Source organism: Pelodiscus sinensis, chromosome 1 (assembly GCF_052426305.1).
Source record: "Pelodiscus sinensis isolate ZL-2025 chromosome 1, ASM5242630v1, whole genome shotgun sequence".
NCBI lineage: Eukaryota > Metazoa > Chordata > Testudines > Trionychidae > Pelodiscus > Pelodiscus sinensis.
The window spans coordinates 88,093,976-88,114,390 of NC_143052.1; the positions used below are offsets into that span (position 1 = coordinate 88,093,976).

The following is a 20,415-nucleotide window of genomic DNA, read 5'->3' on the forward strand; positions in this document are numbered from 1 at the left end:
AGCATCAAGTTTGCATTAACTATAGAAAAGCCATTTTGCTTATCTCCCTCTTGTATCGTCATGTGACATGAAGCAAGGGAAATATGTAGAATGATATTGCTTTCCATTCTTCTGTGAAGGAAAAAAAATTATCAAGGTCATAGACTTTTTATTTCCCGGATGTTTCTATGGAAACACAAGTGAGAAGCTTAAGGTTTCAATCATTGAAAGATTTCAGTATATTTAGACAAGAGATACCATAGCTATATTTTATTTTAAAATATATGTTTAACATATATTAAACATGCCATGTTATGTTAGCTATGTTAAACTCCAAGTAATCTACTACTACAAGAAGTAGATGTTTCTAGACTATGATGAATCTTGGTGGGGTGAGGGGTTGATTGTTTTTATTTATTTATGATTATTATCTTACTTTACATTCAATGGTAGCTACTAATGAGCATGAGTTCATTCAACACTTATATTTTTCTGAATTTTCATTAGCATATATCCTAAGCATTAATTGAAGGCTTTTCTTCACCCTATTTGTGTATGGAATATTGTCATAGATTTTAATATATTCAAGACAGATGTCACGGATTTAGGAATTTATTTTTCCCTTCATGGCCAATAAATAAGGTTATGTTTTAGTCACGGGTATTTTTAGTGAAAGTCATGGACAGGTCATGGGCAGTAAACAACAATTATCTGTCCATGAATTGTAATCTATATCCCTAAATCCTGAGGGGAAGGCTAAGGGCGGTACCCAAGGGGGCACTACATGTGCTGAGGGGGAGCTGTGACGTGCGGACTGGACCCCTATTGGTGCTAGGGGAGGAGAAGGGTTGGCACCGCCAGCAGGCTCACTGAAACAGCAACATTTCTCACCTCATAGGCAGAGATGCACCCTTCACGTGCTGTCTCCACCCTGAGCGCTGTCTCCGCAACTCCTATTGGCCAGGAACCACAGCCAATGGGCACTCTGAGGGCAGACCCAGTCGGAGGAGCCACCTGGCTACACCTCCTCCAAGGAGCTGAGGGACATGTCACCGCTTTCCCCCCAGGTAAAAACTCCACCCTGTCATCTCCTCCTGCACCCCAAACCATGCCTGAGCCCCCTGCCATCCATACACCTGCTTCTGCTAGGAGAGAGACAGAGAGGAGCATGAAACTGAAACTACTCCAGCAGCGGCCAGCATGGCTGGGCCAGAGGCTGCCCAAGCTTCTCAGAGGCCCCTGGAACACCTTCAGCAACAGCCACTGCAAAAGTCACAGAGGTCCCAGAAAGTCACGGAATCCAAGACTTCTGTGACAAACTGGTAAATAAAGAGTTGTGAGAGTTTTATTTCCCTTTGCAGTATATAGTCTGTTTCATTGAAGAATAATTCTTTTGAATATTTTTTAAACTGATTGCTTAACTGATTTCTTGCTTCTGATGCACTTAAACAACAATGGTTCTGTAGCACCTTAGAGACTAACAAAAATATACATAGGGCACCCCCATTATAAGTCGCCCCAGTATACATATGTTCCACACTGAAGTCATTGACTCTTGTAGGAACTGATGTTTTATAAGTCCTCCCATTCTCTACTCTGAAGTCGCACACACAAAAACAATATGTGCAAATGGAAGTCGGGGGGGGGGGGTAGGGGGGAAGAGAGAATTCCCTGCTTTAAGCTGTTTTGCTGTAAGTCCAAGGTTGTTTGTTTTTTGTTTTTGTTTTAAACTGACATAAGAATGGCCATACTGGGTCAGACCAAAAGTCCATCTAGCCCAGTATCCTATCTGAGCAAGGGTGGCCTGTAAACAATATCATGAGCTTTCATGGGCATAACTTTTTCAGATGACATCAGTGGCCAGTGATAGAAATGTAGCCGTGTTAGTCTGGGGTAGTTGAAGCAAAATGCAGGACAATGTAGCACTTTAAAGACTAACAAGATGGTTTATTAGATGATGAGCTTTCGTGGGCCAGACCCACTTCCTCAGATCAAATAGTCTTTAAAGTGCTACATTGTCCTGCATTTTGCATCAGTGGCCAGGAAGCTCATGATACTGTTTATGTATTTTGTTAGTCTCTAAGGTGCTTTAGGACCATTGTTGGTTTTAGGTAAAGACAAACACAGCTACCCCTGGGAGACTTTTAAACATTTAATTGGAGCCTCTGTTTTAATCTTCCCCAGCACCTCCCTGCTATTTCCTTTTCCCTGTTGTTAGCGCGGGTCCTGTCCCCGCAGCCCAGCAACACCCCCCTGCCCTGCCTGTCACCCCCAAGCAAACACACCACACGCGCGCGTGACTATTCGCTCCCAGAACGCCCAGATCCGTCGCAGGATCACGTCACCGACGAACGCGGTTCACGAGACCCGCCCCCCGCTCGACGCGGCCCCGCCCCTTAGCGCCCTTCGGCGGTTGCGCGCTCAATTTCGCTGATTGGCGGGAGTCCCGGCGCGCGCGGTGATGCGTCTCAGAACGCGCTGCGCCCCTATTGGCCGCGCCTCGAGACGGGCTCGCCCGCGAGACGCGTTAGGAAAGCGCCGCTTGTCGGGAAAGCGTGAGCCCGGCGCGCCCCGCGGCGGGGGTGAAAGGGGAAGCGCAAGATGGCGGCGGACGCGGCACCCGGGGAGCAGGCGCCGGAGGAGCAGCGGCGCTTCAAGGACCTGGTGAGAGAAGCGGGGAACGAGACCGCCCCCCCCCCCCTCCCGTACGCTGGCGCGCGGGGCTGGGAGGGGACCCGGGACCCGCCCTCTGTCGCGGTTGCCTGTCGGCGCGGTGGGAAGCGCAGCCCGGGGAGCGTCGGGGCCGAGTGCCCTAGAGAGCGCTGCTGCTGCTGCTGCTCTGCTCTGCCGCCTGAGGGCGATGGTTAATAAAGAACTAGGGGGCTTTGCCCCCTGCTTCCTGCGCTCACCAATCCCGCTCTCTGGTGGGGAGTAGGCAACTCCAGCTCTTCCCCCACGTCCCCGGCCACCAGGGAGAGCTGGGCTGGGCTGCGCTGCAGCCACACCAGCCCCTTCTCCCTCCCCTACTGCAGTAGCCTGGCCACCATTTTCCCTTCTGCCATGCTAACCCAGGCTTCCTTGCCTCTCCTCCTGCCCCCCCCCCATTTATCCCACCACTCCAGGTCCCTTCCCCCTCCCCCGCCCAGGTCCCGTCTCTCTCCCCCTATCCTGCCATTCCAGACCCTTTCACTCCCCAACTCTAACACTTCCTCCTCCCAGCGGTGGCATGTGCCAGGCTGAGCTCTAACCCTGGCCCGGGAGGCACAGGGATGTCTGCCCACCTTCCATAGGGCACAGTGAGGCACAGGTAGTGCTGTATGCACACAGCACTGCAGGGCACAGCAGCCTGCTGAGGTGAGGAAATAGTACCTCTGGTGGGCTGCTGTCCCAGCCTCTCCACCGAGCAGTCGCACCTGTGCCGCTCACCACCCCAGTCCTGCCCAGAGCTGTCCGTCCATCTGCTGGGAGCAGAAGGAAAGGAGCAAACAGGTCAGTGCAGTGGCTCCCCTGGGCAGCTCAGGGGTGCTCTGTCAGCCCCGGTAAGTGCGCCACTGGGAAGGGGGTGAGTGTCTATGGGGGTAACCAGACTCCTAACAGTTGGGCACTGTGCTCCGGCTCCCCAAGAGCCTGACGGCGGGTGAGGCCCCAAGAGCCTGACGGCGGGTGAGGCCCCAAGAGCCTGACAGCGGGTGAGCCCCCAAGAGCCTGCTGCTGGCACAAAAGCCATGCTGAGAGCCCCATTCCTAGCTCCTGTTCCTGGGCTGCTGTCCTGAGCACCGTACCGTACCTTCCCTCCCCTACCCCAAACTGTTATGGCTGCAGTGTGGGGTGTGCTGGCTACTGAGACATGTTTCTTATTGTTGAAACCCCTGTGAGGTGGGAGTTGAGGAAGAGGAGTAGGGGCTTGGTTTAAAATAGCAATTTTAAGTGATGAAGGGAAGCAACGAGGTCGGGCTTGAGCTGGGAGAGGAGGGAAGGGGGAGGCAGGCGGATTGCAGAGTGACTTGATGATGTCACTCTCATCCTGCAGGAACATTTTTTTTTGTAATATATAGAGATAAAAGTAGATGAAATGCGAAAACTACCTCTTCCTCTTCCATTCCCCTCCCCTTTTAACTTTTGTAGTTTAAAAATCATGTTGTTCTGTTCTTAAATGCTTTTCTTTTTCCTGTTTCTCCATGAAAGAGCCACTTAAGTAACGGGGAGGATAACTGCATGGGAAAATGCATCTAGTTGCATATGAAGTGTTGTAGAATACATGAACTGGGGACGGGAGTTCTTTTTTTTTTTTTTTTTTTTCCCCCCCCCCCATGATCTTACCTATAGTGATATTAGCAGTTGCTTGTAGGGAGAAGTTAAGGAAATCCTTTAAACAGGATTGGGAATCACTTTTATCTCTGTTGTACTGAGTGTCCATGAGTTGGAGTCTGGCTGGGAGGGACTTAGCTTTATCATTAGTTGCATTTGATTTGCTGGCTTAGAAGTTTTTGGCCACTTGTTGATGTTTGTCCCCTTTTTTTTCCTACCACTCTCAGGGAGTAACAGATGTGCTCTGTGAAGCCTGTGACCAGTTAGGATGGAAGACACCAACTAAAATTCAGGTTGAGGCTATTCCTGTGGCTCTCCAAGGTGAGCAGACTTTGCTTGTCTGTTTCTGAGAACAAGTGTGAAAAGGACATACAGGAGACTTCAAATCCGTGAATCTTGTAGGGGTCTCTAACTCTGGAGATGACTAAAGATCTGTTTCATTCTCCACAAGAACATGAAATTTAACTCTAGTATTTTGTCAGATTGATAGATCCTATCTAAAATTTAATCTTCCTAAACTTCCCCTGGAATTTTAGATGGATACAGTATTCTTCACTGCCTGTATTTCTGTTTAGTTTGATGTGCACTATTTGGATAAATATGCTACATGGATGTGAATGGAAAAATTCTTAGTGCATAATTTAACAAACTTTGTTCTTTGCAAAATATTAGTACTGGTTGGACATCTCTGGTCCAGTATCCTTGGGACCTGACCAGTCCCAAGCGAGGGAACTTGACAGACCAGGGAGATCCTCTCAGCCCACCTCTCCTTCCTGCTGCCAGTCGTAGCCATCACCACCTCCGCCATGTGCTGCAACCCCATCAAGCTCCAAGCTACCAGCAGCCTTGACGCTGAGGCTCCCAGCCAGGACTCCCTGGTCTAGCAACATCTGTGGTTCTACTGGACCATGCTGGTTCCCAGATTCTGGAGGTTCAACCTCTACATATCATGATTTTTTTCCAAAATTATTTGCCAGTTAATATCTGTAAATAAATCTTTCTCTGACATAACTTCGTAACAGTTTGTAATGAATATTTTATATTTCAGTCATCTTGATAGTCACATAGATGTATGGTACATTTCTGCTTGAAGGAAGGTATATCTCTGAATTAGGTTTCCAGAGTGAATAATTATGAATGAAAAAAGGCTTTCTGTGAACATTCTGTGATTGTTGAATACAGAATGTTAGTGAAAACATGATTGAAGTTATACTCCTTCACTAGCATATTCACAAAATGAACACTATTAAGATATGGAGATAATAATGTGTTTAGAAATGTAAGTGGGAAAAGCAAGGTTGGTATTGCCAGTGGGGTCTACAACAAGGTTTAAAACTGGACAAAATGTCCTTATCAATCATGAAGTCACAATGATAACTTTTACACACGTGATATTTAAACACGCGAGAAATAGCATATAAAATAGCTGGATTTAGTGAGGTGTAAAGTGAGGTTTCGAAACCTAAAGTTCATAAGAAAAATGATATGCTGCATAAAACCTAGTAGAAAAATGAAAGGTACTGTGGAATTCAAGTTAACAGTTACTTAGAAATAAAACAATGTTTAAATGCTTCAAGACCTGTGGATGCTCCCTGTTCCTGTGCTTTGTTCCTTTTACTCCTTGTTTTTTCACTCCTGTGGGTACTAGCTGGTACTGGTCACTTAAATCTTAATGTGGGGCTCTCTTTTTTTCCTTATGTGCCTTATTGCCTACTGTTGGGAAGGAATCCTTCTCCAGGCTCTAGTAACAGGCTCTTGCCTCCCATTTTAGGCCGGGATATCATTGGGCTGGCAGAGACAGGCTCTGGAAAAACAGGAGCTTTTGCTTTGCCCATCCTGCAGGCTCTGCTGGAAACACCTCAGCGTTTATTTGTTCTTGTCCTCACACCAACCCGGGAACTCGCCTTTCAGATCTCCGAGCAATTTGAAGCTCTTGGATCCTCCATTGGTGTCCAGAGTGGTAAGTGGCCTTTTAATGGGCCTCGTGGTTTACATTATTGGGGGGGGGTCACTGTGTGAAAATTTGAGAGAGTGGGAGGAAGTTGTTAAGCTGTAAGGGAATGGTGGTAGTGGGGTTGGGAAAGGAATATTGGTGAGGGGGAAGTATTTGTGGTGGGTGGTACATCATTTCAGTGTGAAAAAAAGTTTTGTGACTGGGAAATATTAGGGCATGGTAGTGAGCAAGCTGGGGACTTAATGTCTGCAGAAAGACATGACAAAATGAAAAACGCCAAATTGAAATAAGTGGTTTGTAATTCCTATACAGAGATTGTGGGTGGATTAGAGGGAGGACAGGAATAGGTAAATTTTGATTATAGTGATGGCTTGTATTGGCTTATCTCTGGGGGAGACTCACTCTTCCTTTTTCCTACAGCTGTTATTGTGGGTGGAATTGACATGATGTCACAGGCTCTAACCTTAGCCAAGAAGCCACATGTTGTAATTGGTAAGAAATCAGTATGTGTGATGCTTGTAATAAGATCATAAGGCACCCTAAGGAATGGGGGTATTGGTTGTCAGTAGGCATGTAAAATTTCGATTAATTGGCTTACCAAATAATCAGTGGAATTTGCATCGACTAGTCAATAAGGGCACCTCTACCTTTGAAGTGTAGCAACAGCCCCATGGCTCATCTCAAAATTGTGCAGCCAATTTGCCTGGGGAATGGTCTCCCATTCTCCCCTAGGGATACAAGCACTGTGATCTAGAGCTCTTCTAAGATGCCACTGATCTGGCCCACTTTTTCCCTAGTCTGGTGGATCCTCATTTTAAGACAGCTCTAGTCTGCCCATCCAAGGAAAATCAGTCTTTTTTGACTTCTCACAAAGCTCCATACTGCTGTGGTTGCCTTGACAATCTTAGGCAAAAGAAGCTAACTCTCTAGCAGAGTACCTCCCTCCTCACTTGCAGTGCCTTTTCCTTTCTTTATATGGATTGCATTCTGGGACATTTTTCCCACTGCTGTCATCTTTACGTTTCTTTTTGTCTGTTGGTAGCAACACCTGGCCGTCTGATTGACCATCTGGAGAACACGAAAGGTTTCAACTTGAGAGCTCTTAAGTACCTGGTTATGGATGAAGCTGACCGGATCCTCAACATGGATTTTGAGACCGAGGTAACACCTTCAATAACCCACTCTGAAGGAGAAGTCCTATAGAATTTAATAGATGAAATTAATGCAGTCTTAAGGAAACTATTCTAAATATCTAGAAGACATAGTAGAAAATGAGGTCTTGCTGTAGCTTTATTAAACTGTCCCACAGAACTTAATAGTAAATTATATCTTTTAACCTCCCACAGCATTCTGTTAAATTCTACACAATGGTTTAAACACATTAGAATAGATCTCATCTCTTTTAAATTCTGTTGGATTCTTCCCTGTATGTGGTGTTTCCTTTTAGGTGCAATGCTATTGTTTTCATTCCTACAGATATATTGCCTATTGCTGACAGTACCCGTTGACTTCTGGAGTCCACGGTGCCTGTTCTTTGTATCCCTCATTACATGTCTAAGTGCTTCAGTCCACAATGCAGCTTCATTTTATATGGCTCTTTTAAAAGAAGATGTCCAGTCCTTTCACATCAGACAGATTAGCATATGGCCCAGTATTCAGATGTTCTCTGCTTGGAACATTTACTTGAAAGGGTGCACGTCTTGACTTCTCCTGTATCTTAATAGCAGATTTTTCTCCTTCTCTTTCTTTTATAGGTGGATAAGATCCTGAAAGTGATTCCACGAGACAGGAAGACATTCCTCTTTTCTGCCACCATGACGAAGAAGGTGAAAACATAATTTTTCTCAGATCAGCTTGTGTATTGAAAGTGGGAGAAGGCATTATGGATTATAGGATAAATGTTTCTACACCCCTTTCCTCCTCCCTAAAGCTACATCTACACTATAAGTTAGGGGTGTGAGTCCCTTGCTTGTGTATGTATACTCATGGCTAGTTCTCATTGAACTAACACTAGTATAAACCGTAGCATAGCTGTGGTATCAGGGGCGGCAAAAGCTATGCGAAGTACAAATCTGCCTGAAAATGATAGGTATACACTCAGAATGACTCGACCATTTCTCCACTGTCAGTTCTACCATGTCTACACTGAGAGTTAGCATAAGCATGCACGCACAGGTAGAGCAATCGTGCTCATAGTGTAGACATACCTTTAGAGCACTGTTGCTGGAGGATTCGTGTTTTGCTAATATTGATTTATATTGAACTTCTGCATCAGGTGCAAAAGCTCCAGCGTGCTGCACTGAAGGATCCTGTTAAATGTGCTGTATCCTCCAAATATCAGACAGTTGAAAAATTGCAGCAGCATTATATTTTCATCCCCTCCAAATTCAAGGTAATATGCCTCTTTTCTCCCCATCCTCAGAGCCATTCTTGCTTCTTAATATTTACAGTCCTATTCTCCCATTTCTCTGGCTTGTGGTTGAAGTTTGCTCTCTTGTAATCTATACTAGTGTCCTGTTTGTTTCTTTACAGGACAGTTACCTAGTTTATATCCTGAACGAACTAGCTGGGAACTCCTTCATGATATTTTGCAGTACCTGCAACAACACTCAAAGGACCGCTCTCCTGCTTCGCAACTTGGGTTTCACTGCCATCCCCCTCCATGGACAGATGAGTCAGGTAACAGCCTATCCACTCCTTGCTGTGTTGGTGTATATCAAGGCTAAATCTCCACTCTGGCACAGTGAATGCAGAAGTGGGGGCCTGCAAAAGTACCCCAAAACCTTATCTTTCCAGGCTTTGATATAAAGCTTCCCCCCAAAATCTTAAAAACCTAGATTTTGGGGATAAAAATCTGCTGCAAGCACCTAAGTAATGATAAGAAACCCAAGGAAGAGATCACTTGGGAAATCTCAGCCCTAAAGTAAAAACAGGACAAAAAAAAAACCAATACCAGGTTAGTTTAAAAAAAAAAAAGAAAAAGAAAAGAACCTTTATTATCACCACAATACTCCTGTTACAAGCATAATGACTAGATGGAAAAGTTACCAATTAATGTACTCCTGGGGGGACCCACCATGGACCTAGAGCTTAGTTACAAAGGAGAGGAAACCCCATTTTTAAATGCACAGACATCAGATTCCCATTCCCAAACCATAAAACAATAAAAAGTAACGGATTTATCTAAACTTTACCCTACTTACAGATAGTGAAGAGTCTCTTCTTGGAGAGAGAGAGACATGTCTGTCTCCCTCGGTATCTGGAGAGAACTGCTCAGACAAAGGAGGGGAAAAAAACAAAAATTCCTTTGTCCCAGTTTGAAATCCCTATCTGCATTTTTATTGGCAGACTGCTTCCTGGCTTGGGTATAGTTAACCCCCTAGTCCCCAGGTTGCTGGCCATCCCTCATGATGATAACAGTGTACATGAGATGAGATGGTGCCACTGTATCATGATCAGCTCCAAGAGGAAAATGACCATAATGTGTGTTGGGCTGGCTCCCTAGAGCTTAATGCAGCCACCAAATTCCAGTGTATCAGTTGTTCCAGGTGACAGCTTAATCTCCAAATCATTTAGTGTACAGAAGGATAATAATAGTTTAACAAAAATAGGTTCATTCCCTCCTTTGATATTTTGACTTTCAAATGATAAACTTGTTTCTTTTTATTTCTACTCTCACAGAATAAGCGACTGGGGTCCTTGAATAAGTTCAAAGCAAAGGCCCGTTCCATTCTGCTGGCTACAGATGTTGCAAGCAGAGGTCTGGACATCCCACATGTGGATGTGGTGATAAATTTTGACATTCCCACACATTCTAAGGTGAGAGTCTTGTCTTGATATCCAAGGGTTCCTATCACCAAAGACTTAAGACTGAGTACTGTGGCTCACTGCAGAAGGCTTTCTCTCTTTCTCCTCTAATTGGAGCCCTTGAATCACTTGTCTAAATGAAACTAGCATTTCTTTTCTGCAGTGACAGTAATGGCCACCTGACATTTTTACTTGGTCTTGCTTTTTGGGTACTTTGTGTACTGTAGATGAGGGGCATGATAAATAATGATGCCTTTTCTGTTTGTGCATGGAGGGAGGGCCAGGGGGATACATTCCAGTTTGTTGCATCATGATAAAGGGAAAATATCAACTCTAATCTTGGGAAATTGTAATAATTTTAAATGGGACAGTTTCTTAAAAGAAAAAAGTTAACATAAGGGGAGTTTTGTTCTGTGTTCCTACCAGTTATCTCTGCAAGGGAGAAATCAAGACGTCTAGAATGCTATGAAAATGTACACATTTATCAAACTGAATTAGAGGCTTTACTAAATCTGAAGAGTTCCTAAAATCTTAAACCACGGGCGAGTAGATTCAATGATTGGTCAAGCCCTGCTTATGATGTACTAGACACTGCAGACAAATAAGAGGGATATAGTCGCTGTTCTTGAAGATTTTACCCAAATCTGTCCTTACATTATGAAAAAACGTAAGACATACTAGATTATCTAGTCCAGGATTTTTCAGAAGTGGACCACAGCTTAATAGTTTGTTGTGGACACCTCAGCTTGCAATTCACTCTCTCCGGCCCTCTTATTTCTTTCAATCATATAACATGCCAATGGCAGGTATAGAAAAGTGGCTATCATCAGCCTTACTGCAGTTCAGGAAATGAGTTCATACCTAGCAATGTTAAAATGTGGTTATTTTTTACTAATTGAGTAGTTGATCGAATTTTTATCAACTATTCGATTAGTCTGTAGGGGAAAGCAGCTGTCTCAGTTCCAGCTCACACCAAGACCAAACTCCACTGCAGCTTTGCAATTTAAAATGCAGTAGAATCCAGGCAGCCACTTCCCCTTCCCTGGCTCCTACTGCATTTTAAATTTCAGAGCCGCAGCAGGTTTTGGTCCCATACCTTGCATGAGCAGGGATTGAGCCAGGCTGCCTGCCCACCCAGCTCCTACTACATTTTAAATGCAAAACTGCAGCGGGGTTTGGTTCCAGCGTGAGCTATCTGCCAAGCCTGCAGCAGCGAGTGGGGGGCAGGTGGCACTGCAGAGACAGTGCTGGGGGGAACCAGCTCCTGCTTCCCTTCCTCTCCCCCTTTCTGATTCTTATCTTAGGCAGCAAGGGGTGTGTGTGCGCGAATGCGAGTAGTTGACTCGACTACATGATAAGCTTAAGCTATTCGGGTAGTCAACTACTCGCTTACATCCCTATTAGTACCATAAAACCAGCAAGTGGTCCTCTGACCAGTTTTGAGATTTCAGAACTAGTTTTTCCTCATATCTTTTGTGTTGCCCATTCAAGGTTGTTTCCTTTTGTGTGTTCTCCAGAGCTTTGTCTAGTAATAAATGATTAGCAGTGAAACTTTCACTTCCCATAGACCAGAGGTAAGGAACTTATGGCCCTGGGGCCACATGCAGCCCCCAGCTTGCTTGGATCTAGTCCTTGAGACTCAGGGCTCTCCCCCCAGCATTGAGGAGCACGTGCTGGTGCTCCAGCCCCTCCGCTGTCCCACCATGGGACTGGAGCACACAAAATCTACTAGCCGGGGCCTCTCCTAAGCTCTCATGTGTGAAAGGAAATTGGGGAGTGTCTTTTTCCTCTGTCAGGGTCCACATCAGTGAGTGTGTATGGCCCCGACTGATTTTTTTTTCTGTGGGTGAGAGGCCCCCACCCCCACCCAAAAATATTTCCCACCTCTGCAATAGATCAGTCCACAGTCCAACAAACTTCACTCAGAAATGTCTTGATCATTCACCTTATTTACACCATGGTTTAATTTTAATCCTGCAGCTTGAGCAGTGCAGTTGACTATCAGAAAAAGAAAAAATTTACTGGATTAATGCCAAAGAACAAACTCTAGAGCTGCTTTCATCATCCCCCTCAATTCTCAGGATGCTACATATTAATACTGTTTTGAGACTAAATCCTGACCATTGTTTCCTCCCTCATGGCTTCATTTTCATCCTAGAGAAATGCATAGTCCTCCCTGCAATAACCATTTAGCTGCTGCTTATGGAATTTCTGTAGAGTTGGTTACAGAGTGCACTTCCAGGGACCGTGTTCAGTTTAGTGTTTGGCAGAGCACATCCTGTTGCTAACTGAGATTTGCTTTCAGGATTACATTCACCGTGTGGGAAGGACAGCTCGAGCTGGGCGGTCTGGCAAATCCATCACCTTTGTCACTCAGTAAGTAACATCAGGGTGCGCTTGCCTCTTTTGTCCTGCTTCAGAGCAGGACACGCCTATCCTCCTGCTTCATGAGCAAGGAGCACCAAGGAGCTAACGTAGGTAGCTCTGATAGGAATCCTGCATGACTGACTGATTTGGGTCGTGGAGGGAGAGGAGGGGCTGCAGGGCTGTGGCTAACGAGAACCAAAATATTTTCAGGAAGACTGATCTGTACCATCTTTCATTTTATCAGGTATGATGTGGAACTGTTCCAGCGCATTGAACATCTCATTGGCAAGAAGCTGCCTGTATTCCCCACACAGGAGGAGGAGGTCATGATGCTAACAGAGCGTGTGGCAGAAGCCCAGAGATTTGCCCGTATGGTATGTATCATCTTGTTCCTTGCGCCTCTCCAGTGCTATGACATTCTCTTTGCCTATAGAGAGTTCTCACAATTGCTCACCTTTGGGGTTGGTTGTTTTTTTGCTCTTTACAGGAGTTGCGAGAGCAGGGAGAGAAAAAGAAGCGATCCCGAGATGAGGCTAATGATGATGATGACACAGAGGGAGCGACAGGGGTCAGGAACAAAGTGGCTGGTGGGAAAATGAAAAGAAGGAAAGCCCGTTAGCCAGATACTTAAAAGTTCTGTCCCCTTTGAGATACCTACCACACTGTATCTCCATCAAACCGCAAGCCTCCAGAGGTACACTTGTGAATGGCAGGCCACCGTCTCTGCATCTCCAGCACTGTCTTCAGTGATAGATTGAATCTGCACCCTGTTGCTATGCTGAAACGGTCATCCTATGAAGGGTTGGTACCTGTACTAATTCTGGACTGTAAAAGGAGTCGTCTCCTGCAGTTTTACTCTCCCCTAGACTTGGAAGCAGCAGTCTCCTGGCAAACCCCGTTTTTGTGGGGGTTAAATGGAAAATATTGGTCTGTGGACGCTTTCTTTTTCCCAGTCATGCTGCAGCCTATTGTAACTCACCGTCCAAACCTCAGTGGGTGCCTCTTTATAAGACAATTGGAAGGAAGAAGAAAACTGAGAAGCACCTTCTTATATTTTCCAGCTTATGTATATGATGCTCCAGGATGGGGATCAAAAACTCCAAATATATTTTGTTTAACCACAAATCAGTTTGCCTTCCCATATATTGTAACTTAGGGTCAGGTATTTTTCAGTGGTTTCCCTCACTTGTAGGTCAGCATCTTATCCACTTCCTCCTTTACTGTGAGGTCAGTCATAATATTCAGTATATGCTATCACATGCTTTCAGTGGCAGCTGAATTCATACGGTCTACTTGTGCTGGAGGAGACAGCACTGGTGAACAGGGTGCACGGAGCGACCAGCTGAAATCTACTTGCCACAGACGAGTAGAAACAGCGGTTTGTTGAGCCCTGCTGATTAGAAACAAGAATTTCCCTTCCACTTGAAATGTAGATATTTGGAGGGAGGGGTTCTGGTTAGAAAGGGAAAAAAAAACACTTGGATCTAGTAGTAGCTTTTTGAGGAAGCACATTAACAAGTATCTGCAGAGCACAAAAGAACAGTCAGCTAGATTGCTACCTAAGTGGTGATTGACCCACGTTGCATAGGAATTGGATGGTGAACAGGGAACTGAACCCATGCTAGCACACTGAAATATGATCCTTCTTCTTTAAAGGCTTAAGCTGTTTCTCCATAAGTCCTACTCAGTTGGTCTAATGGTAATTAACCCTGGCATTATAGCTATAGGGATAGATTTTAAAAAAGTCTTAAGCTACAGTATAGCTGGTATGTAAAGTGGTTTTTTTGGGCTTGTTGGTCCTTAATAACATTACTGCCCTTATAAAAATGTTGTGTTCATGGTTGAGGATTCCCACAAGGTCTGAGGCATTTTGCTTGAGTCGTTCCATTCCCAGTGCTCCATTCCTACTGCTGCCACTTTCTTACAGAGCCAATGTTTAAAACCCCGCTTCCCAACTTAGACGATTTCAGACTGGTCCTTGGGAATGGGGCAAAAAAAGAGTAGTGGTGATGGGCAAGAGCTATATGACTGGAGTCACTACTTACCTACCTTAAGTCCAAATTCTCTTCCTGCAGCTACAGTGATTTTTAACACAACTATCTGTAAGATCAGAAAGGAGCTCAGAGGCACAAATGCTGTGAGAGCATCTCAGTCCTGGAGCATCACAAATTGATGCCCTTTCCCCTATCCTTAGCAGCATCTAGCTTTCCAGTGAGTATGGGGGGGAATAAGCAGAAAATAAATGCATTGGATAAAGGGGAGAGGAGAGGGATGAAAAAGAAGAAACATTAAGAGTTTGCCATCTGTGTTGGAGTAGGGTGATTGGAAGGGAGGGAGATTGTATGTGTGTGTTTACCAACTAGTGAATAAGGGGGTTCTTAAAAAGACTGGAATTGCTTTCCTAAGGTATTCCACATTGATAGAAGTGAGCTCTATCTTGGCTTATGATCTCACAAGCTAAGCAGGATTGGCCCTGCTGGTCAATCTTTGACTGACAGTATGGCTACACAATTAAATGCACACCATACGCGCATATCAGTTGCGTCAGGGTGGTGGGTCTGTAAAATTTCAGTGTAGATGGTAGTGTGAGAGTGGGCACGCAGGCTGTGGGATGCTCTCCCCTTCGGGGGTCCCAAAGCCCAGGTTTCAACCCTAACTGGAATGTCTATGCTACAGTTTTATAGCCTCATCCCTGCAGGCCTGCGTCAGCTATCACAAGCAAGCCATGAGTGTTTTAAGTGCTGTGTAGAGGCAAACACTTGTATAGATGAGAGTGATGGTGACTCAGTGCATGGCCAGCTTCTCTCTGAGTCAGTACTGAACAAGTTGCAGTATGGATTAAACTGGAGTGGGGGGTGCCTTTTGATGAAACTTAAACCACAACTCAAGGAGCAGAGGGGGATAAAAGGTGAACCAGAATACAGGCCTCTTCCCGAAGATCCAGAATAGAGGATAGTAGATCTCAGATTCTGTCTTACATGTGATCTAAGGATCCAAGATGTTCTGTTTCCTAGAAACTTAATAATTTGAAGGAAAATATGAGCAACAGGGTGCTTAAATTTCAAAGGAAGCAAAACCACTCTTTGTGAAGGAATACAGGGCGTTTCTCAGGAGAGAGGAGTGGTCCACAGGTATTGACGGCATGACAAGAGCTATAAAAATCCTAGCACTAGAAAACCAAAGTGCTTTCCCCACCCACATTCCTACCTCTGCCTCACCTACCCAAGCTATGTGTGTTAATTTCAGCTAAAAATATCTAACAGACATGAATACTAGGAAATAGTTTCTTGGTATGATTGTGCAAAGAAGATGGGGCTTAAGGGTGATTACGTAACTGAAACAGGGTGTGGGGAAGCATAGGGTCCTAATACTAATTCTGTCCAGGAGGGTGGGGTGTTAATATCACCCAAACTACTGGTAGCATCAATATATAACTTCACAAGATGTGAGCAGGAGACACTTTTCTGCATGGAGAGCAGCTTGTTGGTTTAACTGAGTGTCCACACTTAAATGTTGCTTCTACTGATGTAACTGCCTTGCTATGCCAACTTAACTCCATGTCTACAAGTGGAAAACCATCAAAGTTGACCATGAGTAGCTTTCGGTGGCAGTGCAATCACTACAAGTGCTTCTGATGAGGCTGCGTGCTGCCAATACATGGATCAAAGTGCAGACACAGACATGCACTGTAATTTCTGCAGCAGCTGTACGGTATCATAAATTAGGTCAACTTAATTTTGTGGTGTAGACATGGCCTCAGTCTGTTAGGTGGCCATGAAGTACTAATTTTGAGGGGGCATTAGACTCCAGCAGTTCATTTCAGTGAAGTGGTAAATTATCAAGGCTATGTCTACACTGCACCTCTCTTGCACACAAACCTATGCAAATGCAGTGTGGATTAGCATATTGCCATGCTTCATTTACATAATTAGGGCCCATTTTTGCGCAAGAGGCTTTTGTGCAAAATGAAGCTGTGTAGATGACTCTTTTTGTGCAAAAGCCTCATGCGCAAAAATGGTTCCTAATTATGTAAATGAAGCATGGCAATATGCTAATCTGCGCTTCATTTGCATAGGCTTTTGCGCAAGAGAGGTGCAGTGTAGATGTAGCCTCAGTGTGATGCTTGACCTTGGATCTCATTCCCTCCCTGCTTGGTCTGCAGTAGCCTGAATATGGCTGCATTCGTAGGTAAAGTTCAGATTAGGAATATGGCTTGCAGGAAGGTAGTGCACTGGGATTTATTTGGCAATGGGTATATTGTAAGGGGGTGGAATTTGAAGGTGGTTGGGCAATGGATGGGACTGGTTTTTAATTTAAAGTGATGGCAGACTGCCCACAACCCTTTTTATGTATGTCTTGAAATAAATTTCCATTTGGGTCTCCCTGCAGCTGTTGCTTGGATGGGCAGCATAGTAAATGGAGCCTTTCTTTTCAACACCATGCTGTTAATGTAGGGAGACAACCTAAAAAGTTTAGACAAAGGAGTTGTATTGTTTTCTTTTGCTAGACTAACTGACCAAAGGAGTTTGAGCTTGAGTTATTGTGGGCAGACCCCTGGAATAAATAGGGTGAACCTGTGACCTTGTCAGATTCCACCAAAACAGAGCATGTGATATTGTAAAAGAGGCACTCCCTTTATAACCAATGAGCTAAATATAATTTAGGAGTGAAACAATTTTCTACCACCACTACTAGTTGGTAGTATACAGTAAGTGTTGGGAAGAGGCCCAGCTCTGGAGGGAGCTCCTGGAATAACAAATGATGCAGTCCGGAAGGATTAATTTATGGAGTGAGATTGAAATAACCAGAGTTAGAGTACAGCCAAATAGCTGTACTCTATGATAACTGCTTTCAAGTATTTTGAAGGGTGCAAGCACTAAGGAAGGAATGGTATCGGTCAAGATTTGAACTCAGTGACTTGCACAACAAACAAGCATGAACAAATATTTGTTCCAAATGAATTTTTGGCTTTACTGTAGCTGTAATTTGACTGCTTTCTGCAAATATTGTGCAAAGCAAAACAAAAAACCCCATTCATGTGCACATATACCCAGTGCCAAATTCCATTAAAAAAACCCAGAAGTGTTTGAGACCAGATTTTGAAATCAGACTTTCTCCAGTTGAAAAGCTTATCAGTAGAAATTATCACAATGTGAGTTTGTGGCTAGCCACACTTCAGTTAGCAAGATGCACTCATTTACAAGCAACCCAGAGGCTGAATTATGTCCCTGGAACAGATTTACATGTGCATGAAGTGAGAGGGAAAGGTCATAAGAACATAAGAATGGCTGTTTACTGGGTCAGACCAAAGGTCCATCTAGCCCAGTAGCCTGTCTGCTGACAGTGGCCAGCACCAGGTGCCCCAGAGGGGGTGGACCGAAGACAATGATCAAGCAATTTGTCTCCTGCTGTCCTTCTCCAGGTCACTGTCTTTGCGCTTTCTACATAAAAGTGAAACACAAGATTTAAATAAGTAGTAGAGCAAAGTTTTCTAGACAACCTACAAGCAGACTTCTCTTCTCACTTCCTTCCACCACTTCCCTTTTTCTCTTGTTTTGGGGGAGCAATCTTTCCATACACCTTTGCCCCATGTCCCCAAAACCCTTCAGTAGGTTTTCCTCTCGCAACAACTTTCAGGTAGTATAAGTAGTGATGACTGGATTTATTTTTCATTTGTTCTTTTGTGAGGTAAGCAGAGGCCCAAAGAACCTAGCATTCTAGAAGGGCTTTAAATTGGGTAAACAATAAGGTTCAGTTAGGAGCTAGGCTCTGAGTAGAGAAAGTGAGCTCCCACCCATCAGGCATTTGGCTTTGGCCTTCTTTCCATGTGGGCAATGGAAGACTAATGCATAGGAAAAACCGTGGCCACTTCAGGAAAGCAAGTGGAGGAGTGTTAGGTTTCACCATGGAAGTGTGATCATTGGAATGTCTCAATCAGTGGTATAGACAGATATTGCATAAAGACTGTGGGTCATAGGTTTGCTGTTGCTACTGTATGTAGTTCAGTTTCACATAAGGAAAAATAACCTTTATTTGAAATTGGTTATTGCTCATACTCTTTCTGCCATAGGTGTTTTCCTTCTATAATATGTGCAAATATTTACTTCTGTTCTTCATAAATCTTTTTATGGAGTCTCATATTTATATGTTGGAAATGGTGCTATCTCTGTCTTTTAATCTGTAACTTAGTCACATGACAGTTGGAATTAACAGTGGAAGAATTTCATGTACACTGATAAGCCATGACTCGCACAATTGTATTAATCTAACATGAGAGGAAGCAGGGAGGGAGGTAAAACCTGAAAAAAAGGTTCCAATCTGGGTGAGACCAATAGTGTCTGACAGTGGCTAGTGTGACGCCCCCCACTTCCATGCTTTATGAGAATTGGCTTATGAATATAAATATGCATAACTCAGATATGCTTTGGACAAAATACTTCATGTAACCTATCAGTTTTAATGTTACAATCTTCTGGATCTCTCTATCTATGTTGGTTCATGTATCAGTCTTCTATGTGAAGTTAGAAATATGGAGTATGAAACTGTGTAGTTTTAAATGTGCTAATGAGAGCACATTACTGGTGCCCTGCCTCCCTGAAAACCTTAACGTGGTGATCAACTTAATGACTTGTAAACAGCCTTGTTGGATCAGTAAGTCCAAAGGTGATTGGATTAGTAAGACATGTGACCTTTGTACCTGGTACAGGGATTCCATTTTGACCCTACTAGTTTTCCATGGAAGGGTGGGGTTTATAAAACAAAAGGTTCCCACCCTAAGGGAAAAGACTATTTAAGCAATGGGAAGCTGTCAGCCTTTTGTCTTCAGCTGGTCTGGAAAACTCTGAAAGGATACAAAGGGCTGGGAACCCTGGTCAGGATAAAAAAGGTTGTCTCTGACCTGATGATAGTGCTAGAGTTAAGAACAGCTCTTTAGAATACGAATCTGCTTGTAATGAGGTTTTTTTTTTTAAGAATTAGCACTATCTGCATTTTCTTTTCATTTTAACTTAGTAATTTACTTTGATCTGTCTGTTTTCACTTGCAACCACTTAAATCCTACTGTTTGTACTTAACAATAAAAGCACTTTTGTTTACTATCAGACCCAGCGTAAATAATTCTTACCAGGAAGGAACAACTAGTGTGCATAGTCTCTCTCTCATTGATGAAGAGTGTAAACATCCTCATGAGCTTTCCATGTATGAAACTTTTACACAGAGAAAGATGGATTTATTTGGGGGTTTGATCCCTTTTGAGGGTTGGTTTCCTGGGTGCTATGCCTTAGAACTGCGTTCTCCCAGTGCTGAAGTTGTTCAGTGTCTCTCTTGGTCTTCAGGGGGGCAGTAACTCCAGTTCTGTGCCTTGTCTGGGTGAGACCAGAGGATCTGGCCCAGTGGGACAGAGTGGTGAGATTCTTCTGTGACTGCACCTCTTCACAACCACTACTAGAGCCTCAGGGAGAGTTTTGAAGTGATCCACCTCTGTCTTCCACTCTCATCTTCTGACAGTCAGAGATCGAGAGCTGTCTTGAACATGGGGTTGCATCCCTGACCAGTTGGGTTAATTTCTATGAACTTTTCCAGTTTTTTTTTTTAAACCCAATTGTACTTCTAGCCATCGAAACAGCCCACAGCAAAGAGTTCTGCATGTTAACTGTGAATTGTGTGAAAAAACATTTCCTCTTCTTTGTATTAAACCTGATGCCTATTGGGCCACTCCTGGTTTTGGGTGGGGGAGTATTTTTTTTTTTGTATTGTGAAAAAGGGAACATAATACAAGTGCCAACTTCTCTTCTAGCCAACGGGGTGCTCACACCCTTCTCTGGCCCAGACCCTGCCCCTACTCCACTCCTCCTAAGTCCCAGGTCCTGCACCACTCACCCCACTCCTTCTCTGCCCTTTATTCCAAGCCCTCTCCTCACCTTTCCCCTGCATCTTTCTGCCCCCCCCTCGCCCCAATGCACCCCATCCCTGCTCTTCCCCCTTCCTGCCAGAGCATCCTA

General features: G+C 44.4%; 1 protein-coding gene across 1 annotated transcript; it reads left to right on the plus strand.

The window, feature by feature from the left end:
* Window positions 1–2,411: 2,411 nt before the first annotated feature.
* On the plus strand, window positions 2,412–19,517 carry DDX47 (DEAD-box helicase 47). The gene is made up of 12 exons (XM_075934950.2): window positions 2,412–2,643; window positions 4,515–4,608; window positions 6,059–6,247; window positions 6,662–6,733; window positions 7,284–7,402; window positions 7,996–8,067; window positions 8,517–8,633; window positions 8,774–8,920; window positions 9,923–10,060; window positions 12,354–12,424; window positions 12,660–12,789; window positions 12,903–19,517. The coding sequence occupies exons 1-12, from the start codon at window positions 2,581–2,583 to the stop codon at window positions 13,032–13,034; spliced, it is 1,344 nt and encodes a 447-aa protein (XP_075791065.2). The 5' UTR covers window positions 2,412–2,580; the 3' UTR covers window positions 13,035–19,517.
* Window positions 19,518–20,415: the final 898 nt, after the last annotated feature.